At 32.6% G+C, this 20,376-nt stretch overlaps 1 protein-coding gene across 1 annotated transcript; it reads left to right on the top strand.

Annotated features, from left to right (window-relative positions):
* The first annotated feature begins 14,270 nt into the window (after positions 1-14,270).
* Positions 14,271-16,830, top strand: LOC143080090 (uncharacterized). Its single transcript, XM_076255772.1, has one exon. It carries the CDS (start codon positions 14,343-14,345, stop codon positions 15,516-15,518), a length of 1,176 nt encoding a protein of 391 aa, XP_076111887.1. The 5' UTR covers positions 14,271-14,342; the 3' UTR covers positions 15,519-16,830.
* The last annotated feature ends 3,546 nt before the right edge of the window (positions 16,831-20,376 follow it).

Raw genomic sequence — 20,376 nt, 5'->3', positions numbered from 1 at the left:
AATTCACCGTTTTGAACATGGTGCATTGAGATCAGAAGACCATTTGTGTGCGATTTCAAACGTATTTTAAATTTGAAAAATATCCGGGAAACGTAACCTACTTTGATTAAATTCATTGTTAATGAGGAAAAATTTTATTCCAAATGTGCTTTTATAAACTGATTTCAAACGTTTTAAAAATTATACAGGAAAATTGTTTCTGTTTTAACCGGAAAAAATTATTATATTGTATTAATCAATTAATATGTTAATATGACATAAATTCTAATTGTGATCATATCACCAATGTCTAGATATGAATACTAGCGATATTGGCAGTAATATTACATTTTCGGAATGGAATGATGAAATAACAAGAAGCCTGATACCAAACATAATCGTACTTTCTGTCTATCTCGTTTTTGGAATATGTGGAAACTTCATTGTTTTATTGGTGTATGGTTTTCAGTTCAAGGAACCATCAGAAGAGAGATATTTTATACCAGTTTTAGCGACATTTGACATGACAGCAACATTGTACCTTGCAGTGAATTATATATTCCAGTGTTTTAATCAAGTTACTTTTTCAAACAATTTTGGATGCAAGACTCTCGTGTTTATCACTGGCCTTGCTACCACCAATCCGGTATTTATATTGGTAATTATTGCTGTTCAGCGATACATGAAAATATGTGTCCCTTTTAAACAATCTATGTCGATTTTAATGAAACGAATGGCATTGGTGTTAACAAACGTCGTTTCCTTACTTTACGCCATGCCTTTACCGTTTGTGTATGGTTCTGTTCCTTATCGCAGCGTCAGGTATGGAATATCAGGAATGAGATGTGGGAGGTTGCGAGAAGGGCATGCTTTCATGAGTAATTTACACGCGATTGTGGCTTGTGTGTTAGTTTTTGTTATAGTAATAACACTTACCATACTTTATGGCAGAATCGGATATACAGTTTTTCGTAACTTAGAAATGAAAAAACGCTTTACTAGAGATGAAAAAAATATCGAAACAAATTCTGAAGGCGTTAGTACAGAGGTTCAAGATGACGGTATGTCAACCACAACAGATAAAACATCAAATCTTTCTAAAGATAAGTATGACGGACAACGTCCAATGGAAACGAACGAAAAGCCAACTGCATCCAAGAAACGAAGAAAACACAATCGTCGTGTTAGCCATAAGCTCACAATTATGTTTCTTGTTATAACTTTAGTATTTTTACTTTGTTTTCTACCAAAAGTGATAATTTTACTTCTTGAAGGGATGTACGAAGATTTTTGGGAACAATTATCAATCTTACAGAGACCGGTTGTGATGCTTTTGTACCATATGTTCGTCATCAATAACATTGTGAACCCAATAATATACGCTTTTATGGATGTCAAGTTTCGAAATGAAGCAGCAATACTTTTGAACTGTATGTTTAGAAAGCCGTGTATTTGTTGTAGAAGATCCATACTCTAAATCAATACATCGCTACGTTGATCGCAAGTGTATATCTTTAAAAAAAATCTTAAGGATGTACTTAGGTGAGGTTTTGGAATTTGTGTCAAATGTTCGGACTCCTTGGTGTTTTTCCATACAATACAATGTAAAATATTTTGCCCCATAACACCCATTTATTTTTTAATATAAGACTTAACAGCTCATTAAAGGTCATTTACTAAAATTTTAGAAGATTCTTGGTTTTCTTTCTTTTGTTTTGAGACCCAAATAGTACCAATGCAAATATAAAGTAAAAGTCCGAGTCAGCCGATTCCCGCTATATTTTAAATCTCAAATATCTTGAAAAGGAGGTCCATGACCTATCAATATTTTTAGCTTATCTTTATCCTAAATTGATGCCCTACCAGCTTAAAGTATTAATTTTAATTTCTTAATTTCTTAATTTTTACCTAACCTCACCTAAGTACATCCTTAAGTACAACTGTTCAAACAAGAAAGGACAGTAATGAGCTATCCTTTTCATGTTTTAAGTCATTATCTCTTTACATGTTGTAATTAAAAAAAAACAGATTTCTACCCTCCTGAGATTAAAACAATTAGCGAAGATATAATATATTTTAGTTTCTTTCAAAATATTCATATAGAATTAAAAACTTTCAGAGAAGTATAGGACAAAGTTAATGTCAAATGACAGATTAAAATGTTTCGTATTTATCTGTTACGCACTTTTTAAAAATAAATTCAAAGACATTTAAAAATAAAGAAAGATGATATGCCATGATAAAACAAAAGAAATAGAATCTTATAAAGCCCACATATACACTTTATCGTGTTAGGTTTAAACGTTGTTATGTCCATTCTTTTATTTCAAATAACAAAACATATTCACATCTACACTGAGCATCTACAGACATGTTTATAAGATCATGTAACAGTATATTACAATTAAGAAGGGGTTTTTATGTTTCATTTGTTAAATTTGTCAAATTAGCACCTAAACAGGATGTGAAGCATTTTTATAAAAAAAAATAAAAATAAAACGAGGTTATTAATCAAAGACCGAATTTGAAATATTTACATATACACATTCTGTCCATTTATTGATATTTAATCATAACACGAAACCGATAAACACTGCATACATGCAGGTGATTAACACGTGTATTGATAGAAAAGAATCTTTGAAATCATTGAAAAAAGAAGCTTACGGCACTAGATATTTTTTTTCAGTTTGTAATTAAGTTCTGTAACATATTTGATTTCAATCAAGTGTACGACAGATGTTCTGTTATAACTAGTATCTGAGGAGAGAAACCACTACTAAATCATTGTGTATTAATTGTCTGAAAACAAGTTTCATAATGAATGTGTTTTCAAGTGTGTGAATTTCATTTGTATACGTAGAACTAGTATATTGATTTTAGAAACTAGAGGAGGCTGCAGTTTTTTTTTTAAATGTTCAAATTTCATAAATCTATCACGAAGATAAAACCAAGGAAAAAACTAAAAGCTGAAGGACTTATATGTACTTCAAAAATATCAATATGGTAATCATTCCTGTTTTGTATGCAACAATTGCAATACCCATCCGCCTTATTCATGTTATTCTTGAAACCATATCGGATTTTGTCTGTTTTTATGGATTTCACCGTTTGACTTTGCCTTGTAGTTTTTGTTATACCTTTTTATAAAAGAATAAACTAAAATCTAGCTTAAAAAAACACAAAATAAAATGCTTTAACAGGTTACGCACGGTATTCGGTCTATGTTTCATTTGACCATCTCTTGATCATAAGTAGGACAAAAACAAATCAATTCTGCGTATTATTAAACAGTAACTTGTCTTGATTCATCATTTCAATCGAAATAAAAGAAAACCTGATTTTAATAAATTTAATGTTATGTATTATTACATAATTTAGCAAAAAAAAAAGAAGAAAAAATGCAAACTGCTGAATGGATTTCGACGAAATTTGTACAGGTGGGATATGATATAATCATATTTATAGTGTGACGCGGTCACAATGAATATCATAGCAGTTCGTCATCTAGCGGTCATTTTCCAAATTCCATTGAGCTGTAAGATTTGAAAATTCGAGTATACAAAAATGAAAGTAAGCACTTTGACATTACAATATTTTCACATAAATCATAGAAAAGGTTTGCCCCCTCTACATGAAAATGTGATTTTATTGAATTTTACGAATACATTTTAATTTCTAACACAGCTTCTCTCATTTTATTTTATTTTCAGTATTTTCTATGTCTCCCTTAAATGTGACCACAGAGCCATTGTTCAAGATTTTTTAGTACCATGATAATTTAGGGTATTTTAAATTTGTGACAGACAAATGAACTATGAAAACAAATGTTACTACAGAAATGTGATTTTTTAAAAAGATTAGATTAAGCCTTCAATGTTAAAGAAACGCTAAATTTTTCATCAAGTCCCATCAAATTGTCCGTGTCTCCCCAACATGTTACCACGTCCGAATTGAACGTTTTTTGCACGGAACGTCCATGTAACGTAATATGTATAATTTTATTTTCCTTTGACTGAAAGAAAAGCATGTTTGTATCTTTAGCATTTTACACGTTCTGTGTAATGATATATTTGTTAGTGATAATTTTAATAATTTCTGTTAAAAGGTAATAAATCAAAAAGAAAATTTGACTTCCATCAAGTTTTGTAAACCATGTGCTGATCTTAAAGCAGTCAAAGTTTTTGATAAATAATAAGTTTTCTCTAATATCAAACCTTTCTACTTTGGAACCTATAGTAACAGACATCTTTATGCTAGTACAGTCATTTCCATGCATCCGACAAACAGACGAATGTGAAAATACTTATTCTAATTCAAGGACTGTAGATCACTTTTTAATCTTAAATAAAATTAAAAAATTCCAAACTGCCGTTTTCATTACAAAATCTGAGGATGAAATTGAAATTTCAGATCACGCAAAGAGAGGATATATAGTAGCTGTTGCTGCCATTGACCCAAACGAGGATTATTTTTCATTATTATCTTCTTGAAAGACACATAGTTGGGGTGCTGATAGTACGGATAAAAAGACCCTAAAATAACAGTTGAAGGCGGGTTGATAACATTTATACTCTTAAATCACTTTAAACAGATTTGATACTGGCTGTTTCCACGCGATATATATGCTTAGACTAAGATACTTTTGATGACGGAATCCTGAGCATCATAGAAGATATGCATTTTGCATCAATTGACATGCTTAGACAGTGACAAATATTTGAAATATATACTTTCAATATTTAAGATTATGAGGAAATAAAGTTTGTTTGTCAAAAAGTCTATTTTTGTTTTTATAAGTAGTTAAACATCAAAATGCCAGCTGTATTGAAACATAGTGAAAAGTTTCGACGTTTTGTACAGAAGTCGATTAAAATCGAAATACTGATAGTACAATCTATACACATGGAAAAAAGTATTGCAACACCTTGATTTTTTAAAACTTGAAAAATCAGTCTCTTATTTTGGATGAAATATGATAAAATATTTGTAAAATAATATTGAAACGTAGTTTATGATAACATTGGCTTTAAAACGATAAAAAAATGTATGAAAAAAAAAGTTATAAGTAACCACAATTTTTATTTAAGAATTGAATGCTTCTTTTTGTAAATTTATTGGGTGGTAAAAGCGTTGACCGAAGTACATTTTGTATGAAGCGCGGAAGCGCTTCATTCTAAAAATGTACGCACGGTCAACGCCTTTACAACCCTATAAAGTTTCAAAAAGAAGTATTCAATACTTATAATTACATTTTTTTAGCTAAAATCATGAAAACACGATTTTTATCCAGTTTTATTTAATTCACCTGTGCACTTTTTTGTGGGACCTCGTGTTATCATGCATGATAAATGTTATTGTCTGATGCAATTGTTTACGGAATAACATGTTAGCCAATCAGAATAACGTATTATAATGAAACTTACATCTAATGTAATTATAACAAAATGAAGTGTTTTTTGTACAAAAAAATGTATTTTACAACTTTTATTGTAGTCGAACTTTACAATGTCAGACATTTCAAAATAAATCTTTAGATGATTGTTCACATCATGGTTGATCGTTATACGCAAAAGAATTAGTACTTTGTGCGCAGCCTCCATTCAAACGGATAACCGCATCTTAACGTCTTCCGATTCCTGCCATAAGTCGACTAATTTGTTGCTAAGTTAGCAGTAACCATTCTTGACGAAGGGTATTGCTTATTTCATGACTTGTTTGAAATGGGGTGTCCTTACATGCACTTTACGCCCAATAGTGTCCCTAATATCCTCGATATGGTCCAAATTCGGGCTACGATTGGGCCGAGGAAGATAAACCGAATTTCATTGGAACAATGGATCTTCCTCCACGACGCTTATTTCCAACTTTGGCGAGCTCTGCACTATATTTGATACGGGCATCTGTGTGTCTGTTCGTAGGCAAAGATCACCTAAAGTTTATTATCGCACGATAACCAGTAGCGATGAGCCGATCTCGAACAGTTCTTGTTTAAAGGCTCATGTATGGTCATCATTCTCTTTTTAGGATTGTATTGTTTGCAATGGGTTTCCTTCTGACCAACCTTCATTATGCTTTATTTTCCCTAGAAGATGTTATAGGGGGTCTTCTTGACCTCGGAAGGTCTTTAACATTGTTTCTTTCCTGATTTTTATTCTCAAAACGACTAATAGTGGAATGGTGATGACCAACAATACGTGCAATTATCACAGCGACATACCTGCTTCCCTCATGCTGAATGTCTGCCATCTTGCTGCAGTTATTAGTTGTAGATGACCAATTACAAGGTGTCAATAACATACATTTCTAAACTTGGTTATTTTATGTGTTGAAAACAATGAGGATTAAAACATCTGTTTTAGTGTTTACGAGTACAGTAGCTGCATGTGCAGATAAGAACTGATAGAGTCGATATTTATTGATTAAACTCAGGTGATATTTAAATACTGTTTAACTAATTCTATTTCAACAAATTATTTAACAAAAAAATAAAAAGTTTTTTTTTAATTTGAATTTCAATTTGGTGTTGCAATACTTTTTTCCATGTGTATATATACATTTGTATATTTAAATAATTTTCAATTTAATGGAAATTGAGAAATAGTTTTAAAAAAAATTGTATGTTTCATGTATGAGCTAATACTAATTAACGTCATAAAGAACAGCGTATTGCCAAACATAACTATACTTTTCGTTTATCTTAGTCTGAGTACCTATGGCAACGTCTTTGTGTTGTTGGTTTAATATGTTACTAAAACACACCGTGAAATCGTGGGTATTTAGAGCTTGTTTGAATCTATGTATGAAAACTGTTGTAGAATGATATTTCGTTATTTTTTTTGCTTTCTGTTAAATTCTATGATTTTCGCGTTTCTGTATACTATGAACATACATTTAATATAAATAAAGTGTCACAGATTTGCTATTAACTATCAATTTTCAAGTTTCTTCTCCACGGCGATCACTGCTATATTATATAGAGAGTCTCTATATATTATAGGATCATAATTATGGTATGCAGAATAACGCGAATATAATGTTCCTGTCTCCGAGTAATCAAGTTATGAAAATAATGTTTAAAGAGGGGAGTAAAGGGGGCCGATATCTGCACGGAAGAACTCGAAATAAAATTGCCATTTCACGATGAACGAACAAACAAATGTCTTGCACGTTGAACATTTTAGCGATTTCATGAAACACTGTGAATAACGAACCTTTTTCACGGCTACGCGTGAAAGAAAAAGTGGCAAAACACGTTGCACGAAAATAATCCTTTACCCCCTATTTTAAAGTTTAAAAACAGAAGTTTTGGGTATGACTTAAAAGTCGGTCTGATGATGGAAACAATATTCGGACGCCTTTTCTTCGTTTTTCTCCTAAAATAACCCAAACTGAATAATCATAAGAATGGATGACAAATGCGACTATCCATGGTACCTATAGGACACAGAGGCATGATGATTAATTTATTGGGGAAGGAAGAGAAGCGACAACAAAAATGAGGTCTTCTCGTTTAATAGTATAGATGCGTTTAAGATAATGTAGTCCTCAGGCTCAGGTGAAAGACATTCCGAACCAATTTCGGCTTTCTTTGATATGATGGCGACAATATATATATTTCAGTGTTTCGCTTGACTTGGAATTGTCCTTGAAATCTTTTATTTGAGAAGATAAGCTTATTTATAAAGGATTTTATTATAGCTGTTCATACATTGAACCTGGTCTTTTTGGGAGAAAGAATATCTATTCGCTTATTTTCAGTTTACATCAATACTATTCGTACGGTGACCAAGTAAGGAAAAGTCGCTTATTTAAGGACTTTAATCGTCATTTGGACTATACGGCTATAAAACACAGTATTGATAGTTTAAAGGTTACATTTTACATTTTGACTTGTCCTCAAAAAATCGTACGGTGCATTTTTGTAAAATGGGCTTTGAAGTTCGTTCCCTTACTTTAAAGACAAAATTACTTTCAAAAGATTTTGGGCCTACATTCTAAAAGAACATTCGTGATATGCTTTTTGTTTTTATATACATTGTTGTAACACCTTTTTCAAACAATGTCAAACAAAGTTTAGCAAACTTAATCCGTTATTGAAGAGTTTTTTTGTTAAAATTGAACACTACGAATATTTTGCATTTAATAAAGTACGTTTCAATTCATTTTTCATCATTTATTTTTACGCAAAATGTAAAATAATCAACATTTATATGATATTTCAAACCTTTATTAAACAACAATTTCAAAATCATTTATCTCAGAAGCATTATTTCGACTTGTACATTGTAACAAAAAATACTCTACAAAATGAAGATACAGGGTTTCCTCTTGAAATTCGACTTGTACAAAAATATTGAACCAGAACGATACTATTATTTTAATCTATAAATGCTATTTCGTATCACAACGATTTTTCATTGCTAAAATTTGTTCAATACGATCTTTTTGTTTGTTCATGGTCCCATTTCGTGTTCGTTATCGTGTTTTTTTATGTATTTTTAAAAGAGTTCTTATTTTCGTATGCTTATTTGATATGGGTTTTTTTCTTTTTATATATTTCAAAAATTAAGAACCAAGTCTGAATTTAGACATGTAGTTATCTGGAAAATGTTTGAATTAGGAAGTCCTCTACGATTAGGTCCTAGTAGTTGAAAAAGGCAACACATGTGTTTTAATTTTGAAAAGTGTATTATGTGCCAGGGAAGAAGTACTGAATCACTTCCTTTACTGTAAAGAGTAAACGTTGCCTCTGAAGTTCTGTTGAAAGACTTAATGACGCAATAGGTTGAAGAGTATGAGTCGTTTGTTGAAGTTCCTGATTTGCTGAACCAATTCGATTGTGGTGTCTTTTGTTCACTTTCCCTACCTTCCTTAGGCCCACCACCCACAACTTACACCAGTCTGAGAGGTGGTATGGCATTGCTTAAATGTATTGATGATAAAAAAAAAGAAAAAAAAAGGAAATCATTTGGTGAACTTTCAGCTTACTATCATAAAATTATTATCCAATGCTTTTCTCTAGCGCACACAGTAGTAGACATTGTTTTACCGCTACGACATGAATAACTCCAAAAAGTTGTCTTCTGTAAAGGAAAGCCGCACAAAGACTACAGCTTCCACCAAAGTGTATCAGATTTTTGAAGGAAGAATGATTCCTGACTGGAAGAAGTTTCTTTCTGTTAAAGAAAACCAACAGGCTCTCCATAATTTCTTTTGTAGTTTTTCTTCTTCTAAACTATGACAAATCCCCTATGATTCCCCCTTATAGTGAACTTTACTTAGCCGAAATGTTTGTAAATCCGAAATTGTCGAAGTCATTTCACACAATAATGTTAATGGCTGTCGTAACTTAGTTAGCACTCAACAACGGCCAATACTCGTATGATAATTAATGACTTATACTTTGACATGAAGTTATCAGAAATGAGAAAGAGCGACAGAATAATCATCCGGACCTCTGATACGGGTGTGATTGTTCTGTGTGTTCACTACTACAAACAGATGACACATGCATGCGAGTTGTAGGTGCAGATGGGGAACATAAGCAGTGTAAAGGATGGGCGAAGATTTTTACCCATTCACCAACTATGACTGTGTTTGCTTTCCCCCAACAATTTATAAACTGCCTCCTGCTGTACATACTCTTGCCGGATGCGACACAGCTTCGTCTCTGTTTGGAGTAGTGAAAATAGTCTACAAGACTTTGAAGGACACGCATGACTATTGTAGTTACAGGGCTTTGGGAGTACTGACGAAGATGAAGCCCTTGTTTGTGCAAAAATTTAGTTTCGAAGATGTATGATCTGAAGAATCTCTTTAAATCATATTATGAATAAAATGCGCGTCAAGCTTGCCACCAGTGAAGATGTAGGTTAAGTCAGGTTACCTCTCTGTGAAGCCGCTATTTTGACCGCACCAAACATTGCTAAAGGCCCTGTTCCGTCACCCTTAGAATACGGTTGGCAAAAATTAATTAATTCATTACACCCCGTTTATTTTGAAGGGCATATGTCAGCAGAATTCTTGCAGGATCTTGTGTATTCATGTAAGGGAAAATCCCCATGTAAAAAGTGTTTGTTCATAACAAAACCTTACATGTACGGAGCTTTGCTCCTGTCAAGGGTCAGAATTACGTAGAAATTCCTTGACAGATGAATCAGAAGATACTCCTGGATGAAATCTTTATTTTGGATCATTTTGAATGGATTTTCCCAGGCAATAAGTGTTTTTTGGTTGTTATGAATTACATGCATGCTCTTTTGCAAAATAAACGTTCGGCTAGATAAAAGACTTTAATTGAAAACAACAGTTATCATTAATGGCTGAGGTTGAATGTCACCCGGCAAGGTAACTACTGTAACTTTAATGGAATTTGTATTGATCTTGTATAATAGAACAAGTGTTTGAAAAATGACAATTTTCAGAATTAATCGATTACTAAGTAATAAATTCCTTTTTTTTTACATGTTCGAGATAATTTATTGTCAATTGATTTGAAATTTAACACAAAATGCTGCTTATATCTTTCAATTTTGAAAATATATAAAGAAAAAGACAGAAAACAGTATGTTGATCTTTGACCTTAATTCATGCAAAACTGTTACCACATTTCTTTTTGACGACATCGATATTTACAAAAGTACTCATTTTTCCGAATCCAATGACATATAATATAGCCATATAGTATGTTTGACGATTAAATTTTAGAAATATTGGGTCTTGTCACCGTACTAGTACGGTGACCAAGTAAGGAAAAGTCGCTTATTTAAGGAGTTTAATCGTCATTCGGACTATACGGCTGTAAATCACAGTATTGGTAGTTCAAAGGTTACACTTTACATTTTGACTTGTCGTCAAAAAATCGTACGGTGCAATTTTTGTAAAATGGGCTTTGAAGTTCGTTCCCTTACTTTAAAGAAAAACAGACTTTCAAAAGATTTTTGGCCAACATTCTAAAAGAACATTCGGGGTATGCTTTTTGTTATTATATACATTGTTGTAACACATTATTTTAACAATTTCAAACAAAGTTTAGCAAAATTAATCTGTTATTGAGAAGTTTTTGTAAAAATTGAATACTACGAATATTTTGCATTTAATAGAGTACGTTTCAATTCATTTTCATCTTTTTTCCCCCCAAAATGTAAAATTAACAACATTTATATGATATTTCAAACCTTTATTGAACAACACTTTCAAAATCATTTATCTCAGAAGCATTATTTCAACTCATGCATTGAAACAAAATATACACTACAAATTGAAGATACAGGTTTTCCACTTGAAATTCGACTTGTAAAAAAAATTGAACCGGACCGATACTATTATTCTAATCTATAAATTATATTTTGTATCACAACGATTTTTCATTGCTAACATTTGTTCAATACGATTTTTTTTTTGATAGTTTATGGTCCCATTTCGTGTTGGTTATCGTGTTTTTTATGTCTTTTTAAAAGATTTCATATTTTCGTATGTTTATTTGATATGGGTTTTTTTCTTTTTATACATTTCAAAAATTAAGAACCAAGTCTGAATTTGGACGTATAGTTATCTGGAAAATGTTTGAACTAGGAAGTTACGATTAGGTTCTAGTAGTTAAAAAAGGCAACACATGGCTTTTAATTTTGAAAACTGTATCGTATGACAGAGAATAAGTACTGAATTAGTCACCTCCTTTACTGTAAAGAGTAAACGTTGCTTCTTAAGTTCTGTTGAAAGACTAAATGATGGAATCTGCCAGCAATGTGTTGAAGAGTATGGGTCGTTTGTTGAACCTGATTTGATGAACCAATTTAATTCTGATGCCTCGTGTGCACTTTCCCTACCTTCCTTTGGCCCATCACTCACAACTTACACCAATCTGAGAGGTGGTATGGCATTGCTTAAATGTATTGATGATAACAAAAAAGCAAAAGAAATGGTGACCTTGCAGGCGACTATTATAAAAATATGACCCAATGCTTTTCGCTAGCGCACACTGTAGCAGACATATTTTTACCGCTACGACATGAAAAGCTCAATAAAGTTGTCTGTTGAAAAGGAAAGCATTACAAAGAGTACACCTTCAACCAAAGTGTATCAGATTATTGAAGGGAGAAGGATACTGACTGGAAGAATTTTCTTTCTGTTAAAGAAAACCAACAGGCTCTCCCTAATTTCTTTGGTAGCTTTTCTTTTTTAAAACTATGACAAATCCCCTATGATTTCACCTTATAGTGAGCTTTACTCAGCTGGAACGTTTGTAAATCCGAAATTGTCGAAGTTATTTCAGACAATAATGTTAATGTCTGTTGTAACTTGCTTAGCACTCACCAATGGCCAATACTCGCATGCTAATTAGTGCCTTATACTTTGACATGAAGTTAACAGAAAAGGGAAAGAGCGACAGAATAATCCTAAGGACCTCTGATTGTTCTGTGTGTTCACTACTGCAAACAAATGACACATGCATGCGAGTTGTAGGCGCAGTTGGATGTGTACGGATTGCTAGTTTAGTCTTACATGAATGATTTATTAGTTGTTGGTGGCTTTGAACTAGCTGTCAGATAACTGCGAGTACTCTCAGATCTGTTCCTAGTGTCTTTTTGTTGTTTTGATGTACAAGTAGCCGGCTACGTCCAATTGTATTTTTGTCCATCTGATGAGTTAAGCCTTTTTCAACTGATTTTTATAGTTCGATCTTATTATGTCCTGTTATACCACTGTCCCAGGTTAGGGGGAAGGGTTGGGATCCCGCTAATATGTTTAACCCCGCCACATTATTTATGTATGTTCCTGCCCCAAGTCAGGCGCCTGTAATTCAATGGTTGTCGTTTGTTTATGTGTTACATATTTGTTTTTCGTTCATTTTTTTATATAAATGAGGCCGCTAGTTTTCTCGTTTGAATTGTTTTTACAAAAGACTTGAAAGGACACACATGACCATTGTAGTTAGAGAGTTTTGGGAGTACTGACGAAGTAGAAGCCCTTGTTTGTGTAAGAATTTAGTTTCGAAGATGTATGATCTGAGGAATGATCTCTTTAAACCATTCCATCACGATATTAATAAAATTCGCGTCAAGCTTGCCACCAGTAAAAAAGTATGTTTAGTCAGATTACCCCTCTGTGAAGCGGAAATTTTGACCGCATAAAACATTGTTAAACCCCCTGTTTCGTCACTTTTAGAATACGGTTGGCGAAAATTAATTATTTCATTACACCCCGTTTATTTTAAAGGGCATAATTCCAGCAGAATTCTTGCAGGATCTTTTGTGTTCATGTTAGGGAAAATCTTCATGTGAAAGTGTTTGTTCACAACAAAACCTTACATGTACGGATCTTTGCTCCTTTCAAGGGTAAGAATTATGTAGAAATTCCTTGACAGATGAACCAGAAGATACTCCTGGATGAAATCTGTTTTCTGATCATTTTGATTGGATTTTTTAATGTTCTTCGAGCTAATTAGTGGTTTTTGGTTGCAATGAATTACATGCATGAGTTTTTTCAAAATAAACATTCAGGGTAGAAGGCTTTACTTGAAAACAACATTTATCTTTTATTGCTGAGGTTGAATGTCACCCGGCTAGGTAACTACTGTAACTTTAACGGAATTTGTATTGATCTTGTATAATATAACAAGTGTTGAAAAACGCCAATTTTCAGAATTAACCGATTACTAAGTAATATGTTCCTTCTTTTTGTTTTTTTTTTTACAGTTTCGAGATAATTCATTTTCAATTGATTTGAAATTTAACACAAAATGCTGCTGATATCTTTCAATTGTTAAGATACAGAAAGAAAAAAAGAAAACAGTATGTTGATCTTTGACCTTAATTTATGCAAAACTGTTACCACATTTCTGTTTGACGACATCGATATTCCCAAAGTACTAATTTTTCCGAATCCAATGATATATGATATAGCCATATAGTATGTTTGACGATTAAATTTTAAAAATATTGGGTCTGGTCACCGTACTATAGATGACGTTTTGGTTTTTAGTAACTTTCAGTTATTATGGGACGCCTAAAGTCAACCGTGAATTTTATTACTTAATATTGAAGTAAATACCATGAAATAAGATATGTGAGCGTGTGGTGTTTGTGTGTTTTGTTTAACTAAATGAATGTTTCCTTATTCAACAGGCGCATGCCCAACATTTGTTTTCTGTTTCATAATCGTATTTACCTTTTTATTTAAATTCTTTCATTTGGAAAGATATACCTTGTGGTAGAAATGATTATGTCACCAGGACATTTTTTTTGTAAGTTTCCTGGATATTGTATTACAAACTTAAACCCTTAGTTTCATAGAAATACGAAATCGTTAGTAGATTGTAGGACATTATATTTTTCAAAGTGATTTGATTTCAAGGCAAAATGAATATTAACACTAATTTCAACAATATAACTTTATCAGAATGGAACGTGGAAATTACAAACAGCCTATTGCCAAACATTATCATGCTTTCCGTTTATATTGCTCTTGGTACCTGTGGAAACGCCTTTGTGTTGATGGTTTATGTATTTCAGATGAAGAAGGCATCAGATGAAAGATATTTCATACCAATTTTAGCTTTCTTTGACATGATAGCAACATTATATCTTGGAGTTCATTATATAGTTCAGTGTTTTTATCAGACGACATTTTCAAACAACATTCTGTGCAAGACACTTGTGTTTTTTGTTGCAAATACTACTTATTACTCAGTTTTCATATTATTTATTATTGCAATTCAGAGATATATGAAACTTTGTATGCTTCAAAAACCATCCATGTCGATTTCGATGAGAAAAACTGCATTGTTTCTGGCCATTCTCTTATCCATTATGTTCGCTTTACCGTTACCATTTATATACGGCACTGTTAAATACCAAAGCACTGAGTATGGTATCTCAGGAATGAGGTGTGGAAGATTGAAAGAGGGAAATGGTGTTTTCATGATTTTATATTCGATTGGATTTGGTATGTACGTTTTCGCCTTAGTAACAACACTTATCATCATTTACAGCAAAATTCTAAAAACTGTGTTTCGTAACTTAAAGGAACACAAAAGTGACACCACTGGTTCTAAGAAAGAAATCGAAAAGACAGATGAAAACGAAAGTCGTCCTGATAGCAGTTGTAAAGAAACAGAGGTGAGCATCACATCAGCAAAAGCAGCTAAACAGGCAATGATTCCGGAAACTACGTCAGATTCTGTCGGACAGCACGTCAGTAAAAGCGCTGTAGCAAATACTGTGGAATCAGCTCTATCTGGAAAACGAAGAACACGAAATGAAATAACTCGCAAAGTCACAATTATGTTTTGTATCATCACGACAGTATTTGTACTTTGTTATATACCAAAGGTTACAATTCTGTGTCTTGAAGGAATCTACGATGGGTTTTGGGAAAATCTGTCCTCCTCGCTAAGACCTGCTGTGACGTTCCTATATCATATCTTCATTATCAATAATATAGTAAACCCTCTGATTTACGCTTTTATGGACATCGAGTTTCGCGATAATGCATTAACTTTATTGAAACGCATGTTTAATTCGTGCATAAAATAAAATAAATAGATGCAAAAAAAATAACATTGTTACAGGGTTTGTTTTAATCTCACCGTTCAGAACGAATTGTGGGGAAGATGGATTTTAGTGTACAAAACACAAAATATTTTCTATTCCTGAACTGGACATTTTTTAATTTCTATTTCCATTTCGTTTTTTTTTTTTTTTTTTTTATTCAAAGCATAATTATTGATTTATAGATCATAAAATAAACTTTTGATCCTTTGATTTTGTACAATAAAGCTGTAGTGGTGAACTATGGTTCATTAAAATACTTGAAGAAACCTGTATAATGCATTTGTTATGGGCGAGTAATATATCAATGTGGAGGTTTTGTCCGATTGCCAATGAGACAACGACCCATCAAAGATCAAAGCACAAGAATGAAAACAAATGCAGTTCACTGCAGGGCCTTTGACAATGAACAGCATATACGTATCGAACATATCTATGACTTTATTTTATTTTTCTTTATTTCTGATTCATTTCTAGTATACTGGAGGAGATAATTCAAACTGCATAATGTATCACGAGGGTCTGGGTGGGGTTTACATTTTGAATTATTTTATACGTGTCATTTCGGGGCCGTATACAGCTGACTATGCGGTATGGTTTTGCTCATCATTGAAGGACGTACGGAAACCTATAGTTCTTAACCTCTTCTTCACTTGGTCTCTAGAGAGTTGTTTCTTTTGGCTATCATACTTTATATTCTTAGTTTTTTATTGGATAAGCGTCCTTCCCTTGTATCAATTTCCCTCAATGAAATTTATAATATATCGACTCTGTGTAAAACTCTACCACATTATCTTAGCAATGAAATTGTCTTGAACTGAAACTAGGCTTAGTATATTTGTTGTAGTAACCATTCATTTCTGTTCCAGTATTAAACTTTTAAAACATTATACCAGGACATGCAGAGAGATCATCAAAGCAATTTATATCTAACTTGATGATATTAGTGTGTGTTGCAATTGTGTTTACTACCGATATAATGTGTAGTGTATTATGATAATTGTGAAGATATGTCTTTTGGATTTTAGTGTCGATGAGTTGCTGTCTCATTTAAGTTTACTCTCATATCCATTTATCAATAGGATAAAAGTATAACCACATTTTGGTTTGCCGGGCTTTTTGTGTATGTGTGATGTTATTTGAGTTATCATTTAAATTCTTTAAAAATAATTGTTTACCATTGTGTAGAAATGATAATATTGGATACGGATGTTTTAATAAAGCATTCTTTTCTACATCCTGAATATTGTGTTACAAAAAACAAACTTACATTTTGTTTAACATAGAAATCATTAAACCTTTATACATTACACGTTTTGATTTTTTATTACAAGTACTTTGAATATCAGAAAAAGGGATTGATATGAAGAATAACACTTTTCCCAATAATATAACTTTTTCAGAATGGAATGTGGAAATTACATACAGCTTATTTCCAAACATCATCATACTTTCTGTTTATCTTGCTCTTGGTACCTGTGGAAACTTTCTCGTGTTGATGGTTTGCATTTCAGATAAAGACGCGATCAGATGAGAGATATTTTATACCAGTTTTAGCTTTCTTTGATTTGATAGCAACAATATATCTTGGAGTTCATTATATAATTTCAGTGTTTCAATCAAACGACATTTTCAAAAAACATTCTGTGCAAGACATTCGGTGTTTTTTCTTGCTGCAAATTCTACTTATATGTTAGTTTTCATTTTATCCATTATTGCAATTCAGAGAAACATGAAAGTATGCATGCCTATGAAACCATCCATGTCGATTTCGATGAAAAGAACAGCATTGTTCTGGCAATTCTCTTATTATTGCTTTTTGCTTTAATTTTACCATTTGTATATGATACCATTTCATACCACAGAATTAACTATGGAATCTTTGGAATGAGATGTGGACGATTGAAAGGAGGAAACGCTTTTACGAGTACTGTATATTCGGTAGGTATTGGTACGCTGGTCTGTGTCGTAGTGACATTACTTGTTATCCTTTATTGTAAAATTCTAAAACAAAAAGTGTTTCGTAGCTTAAAAATACACAAAAATGACAAAAGTGGCGATAAAAAAGATATCAAAAAAATTGTTGAAGACGAAAATTGTCGTGATATTGGTTGTAGTGATATTGAGATGTCAGAAACTGAGCCAGACTCAGTAAAACAGCAGGACATTAAAAGTCACCCTGTATCTAATGCTTCAGAATCAGCTGTATCCAGCAGCCGGAGAATCATCAATCGTCAAATAACCAATAAGCTCATATTTATGTTTTTCATTATCACGACCGTATTTATTCTTAGTTATATACCAAAGGTGATAGTCATGTGTCTTAAAGGAATCCACGAAAATATGTTTTGAACATCATGGACCCGAAGTGAAAGTTCGTTTGAACCACTGAGTTACTTGATTCAATGCAAAATCCTAGATTTTGAAATCATATATAAAACGTCTGATCGTGTTTAATTTTTTGCACATTCAAGCTGCAATCATGACTGTGATTGTTTGATTATCACAGAAATATGAAAATTTGACATACGCGAAAAACTGATTAACCTAAATCCGCACATATGTAGGACCAAAATTTAATCTACATATCAACGATGTTTACATCAATCGGTTTATTCATTAATAATATGAAAAAGAAACTCGATTTAACAGTTAAAAAATTCCTCCCTGAATCACATTTAAAGATTTCTTACCAAACGTGGGAACAAATTTGTATGTGATATATATGTTTAGGTAATTAGAATGACGAAAGCTTCAATTTGGAAAAATAATAATATATTAAGTTCTTTTCAATGTATTTCAACGAAAAATTTCTACATAAATATATATATAGATATCAGTGACATGATGTCATACATATTAAGGGTTATAACGTCTTTCCAACCGTGACTGCCATCCGTGACATGATGCCATACAGATTAGGGTTTTGATTAAGCCTTTTCAAACGTGCCCGATATCGAAATTATCACGGATGGATGACACAGCACAATTGTAATTGATTGAAATACGCTAACAATTAACTACTTTTAGTATAAAATAAAAGACTAGGATGCAACACAATCCTATAGAAAGACAGTTCTGCTCAACAAATGGACTTCTTCAGTTTCAACGATTTTATTAAATTTCACACAATAGGTGTTTATATTAAGAATTATCTCGTATATTCAAATTTTAAAAATTTCTGTTCCTTGTGAAATTTCATTTGGAATGAATAAAAGTGAATACAAATATGGTCTTGTTTTGCTAGTTGGCTTCTACCAAGTATACCTGTCTAAGGCAAAACGTAAGGTACCCATATAAGAATCAGGATTCAAAATAGAGCTGGTACATTGTATTATACAAGACAAAATGTGTACAACAGAAATGTAAACAATAATAGAAATTTCAAAACTTCAAATACGACATAACACAAACAATTAGGAACTTCTACACAAATCCAAAGTCAGAACCGGTTCTCTAGTTAATTTAATTTTGCTTATACCAACATTTCATAAAAATATTCTGCATTAGCAACATAATTGAAAAAACAAGAAAGTAATAAAGTATATATAGAAGAATGGGTGTCCCATTCTAAAGGTGAAATGGCAGTTTCATGAAGCTATGAACCTTATTGTGTATTATCAAAACTTACAACAACAAAAACAATCCGTTTTCGGCTAGATCACAGATAAATATTAACTAATCGGAAGCAGGGCAAGAGGAACAAAAGATACCAGAGGGAGAGTCAAACTCATAGATCAAAAATGAACTGACAACGCAATGGTTAAAAATGAAAAAGACAAACAGTCAAATAAAAGTACACATGACACAACATAGAAAACTACAGACTAAGCAACATGAACCCCACCAAAAACTGAGGGTGAACTCAGATGCTCTGGAAGGGTAAGCAGATCCTGCTCCACATGTGGCACCCGTAGTGTTGCTCATGTTATAATAAACCCGGTAAATACTCTAATTCGGTAGGTCACATTCATGAAAGGGGAAGGGATTATTTACGACGTAAGGAACATAGCCGATATCATCTGTGAAACCGTTATTCCATAACGATCAACCAACTCGTGATGGCGTCCGTAAAAATAACGAAGGGATGATTTCAACTTGACCATTTGGAACTCTTGGTTTAAAGCTTCCTTCGAGCGGAACCCTCTATCAAGGAAATCATGATCGGAAAAACAAGAACGGGAATATCGTATCAATTGGAATATGTATCCACTTAAAGGTATTGTAATCCTAATAAATATACTATAAATATATCTGTCGATTAAAATAGCAAAGCACCTCAGAAAATTATCATAGGTTAAATTGACGTTCTAGATTTTGACCTTTGCTTTTACCTCATATGTATACATAATAAAGCCAAGGGACTTTTTGCATTACGTTGCAAGAAACTTGACCACAAAAAAAAGCCAACCGGAAGTGACCTTGTGTTAACCAGAAGGGACGGGATTGTATTTACGACATAAGAACATATCTGCTATCATCTATTAAACGGATATTCCATACCGGTCAACAAACTCGTGATGGCGTCTGTAAAATTTACGAATGAATGATTTCAACTTCACCACTTGAAACTCGTTGTTTAAAAGCTTTCTTGTGAGCAGCAACCCTCTATCCAAGAAATCTTGAAAGGAAACACAGGGAATATCGTATAAACTGGGATATATAGACCGTATGCAGGCACTGCTGGAATGTTGCTGTTTGTACAAATGATAACATCAACTATATATGATTCAGTACCATCCTATGCGAGTCGATATCCCCATTTAGTATGTGGTTTGTTGTTGGTGTGGTCTGAAATCAATCAACATCATTTTTGAACTTATTTTATCTATAAAGCTGTGTA

Source organism: Mytilus galloprovincialis, chromosome 6 (genome assembly GCF_965363235.1).
Source record: "Mytilus galloprovincialis chromosome 6, xbMytGall1.hap1.1, whole genome shotgun sequence".
Taxonomy (NCBI): domain Eukaryota; kingdom Metazoa; phylum Mollusca; class Bivalvia; order Mytilida; family Mytilidae; genus Mytilus; species Mytilus galloprovincialis.
The sequence above is the reverse complement of the archived record's forward strand: the minus strand, read 5'-3'. Positions and strand labels throughout refer to the sequence as shown.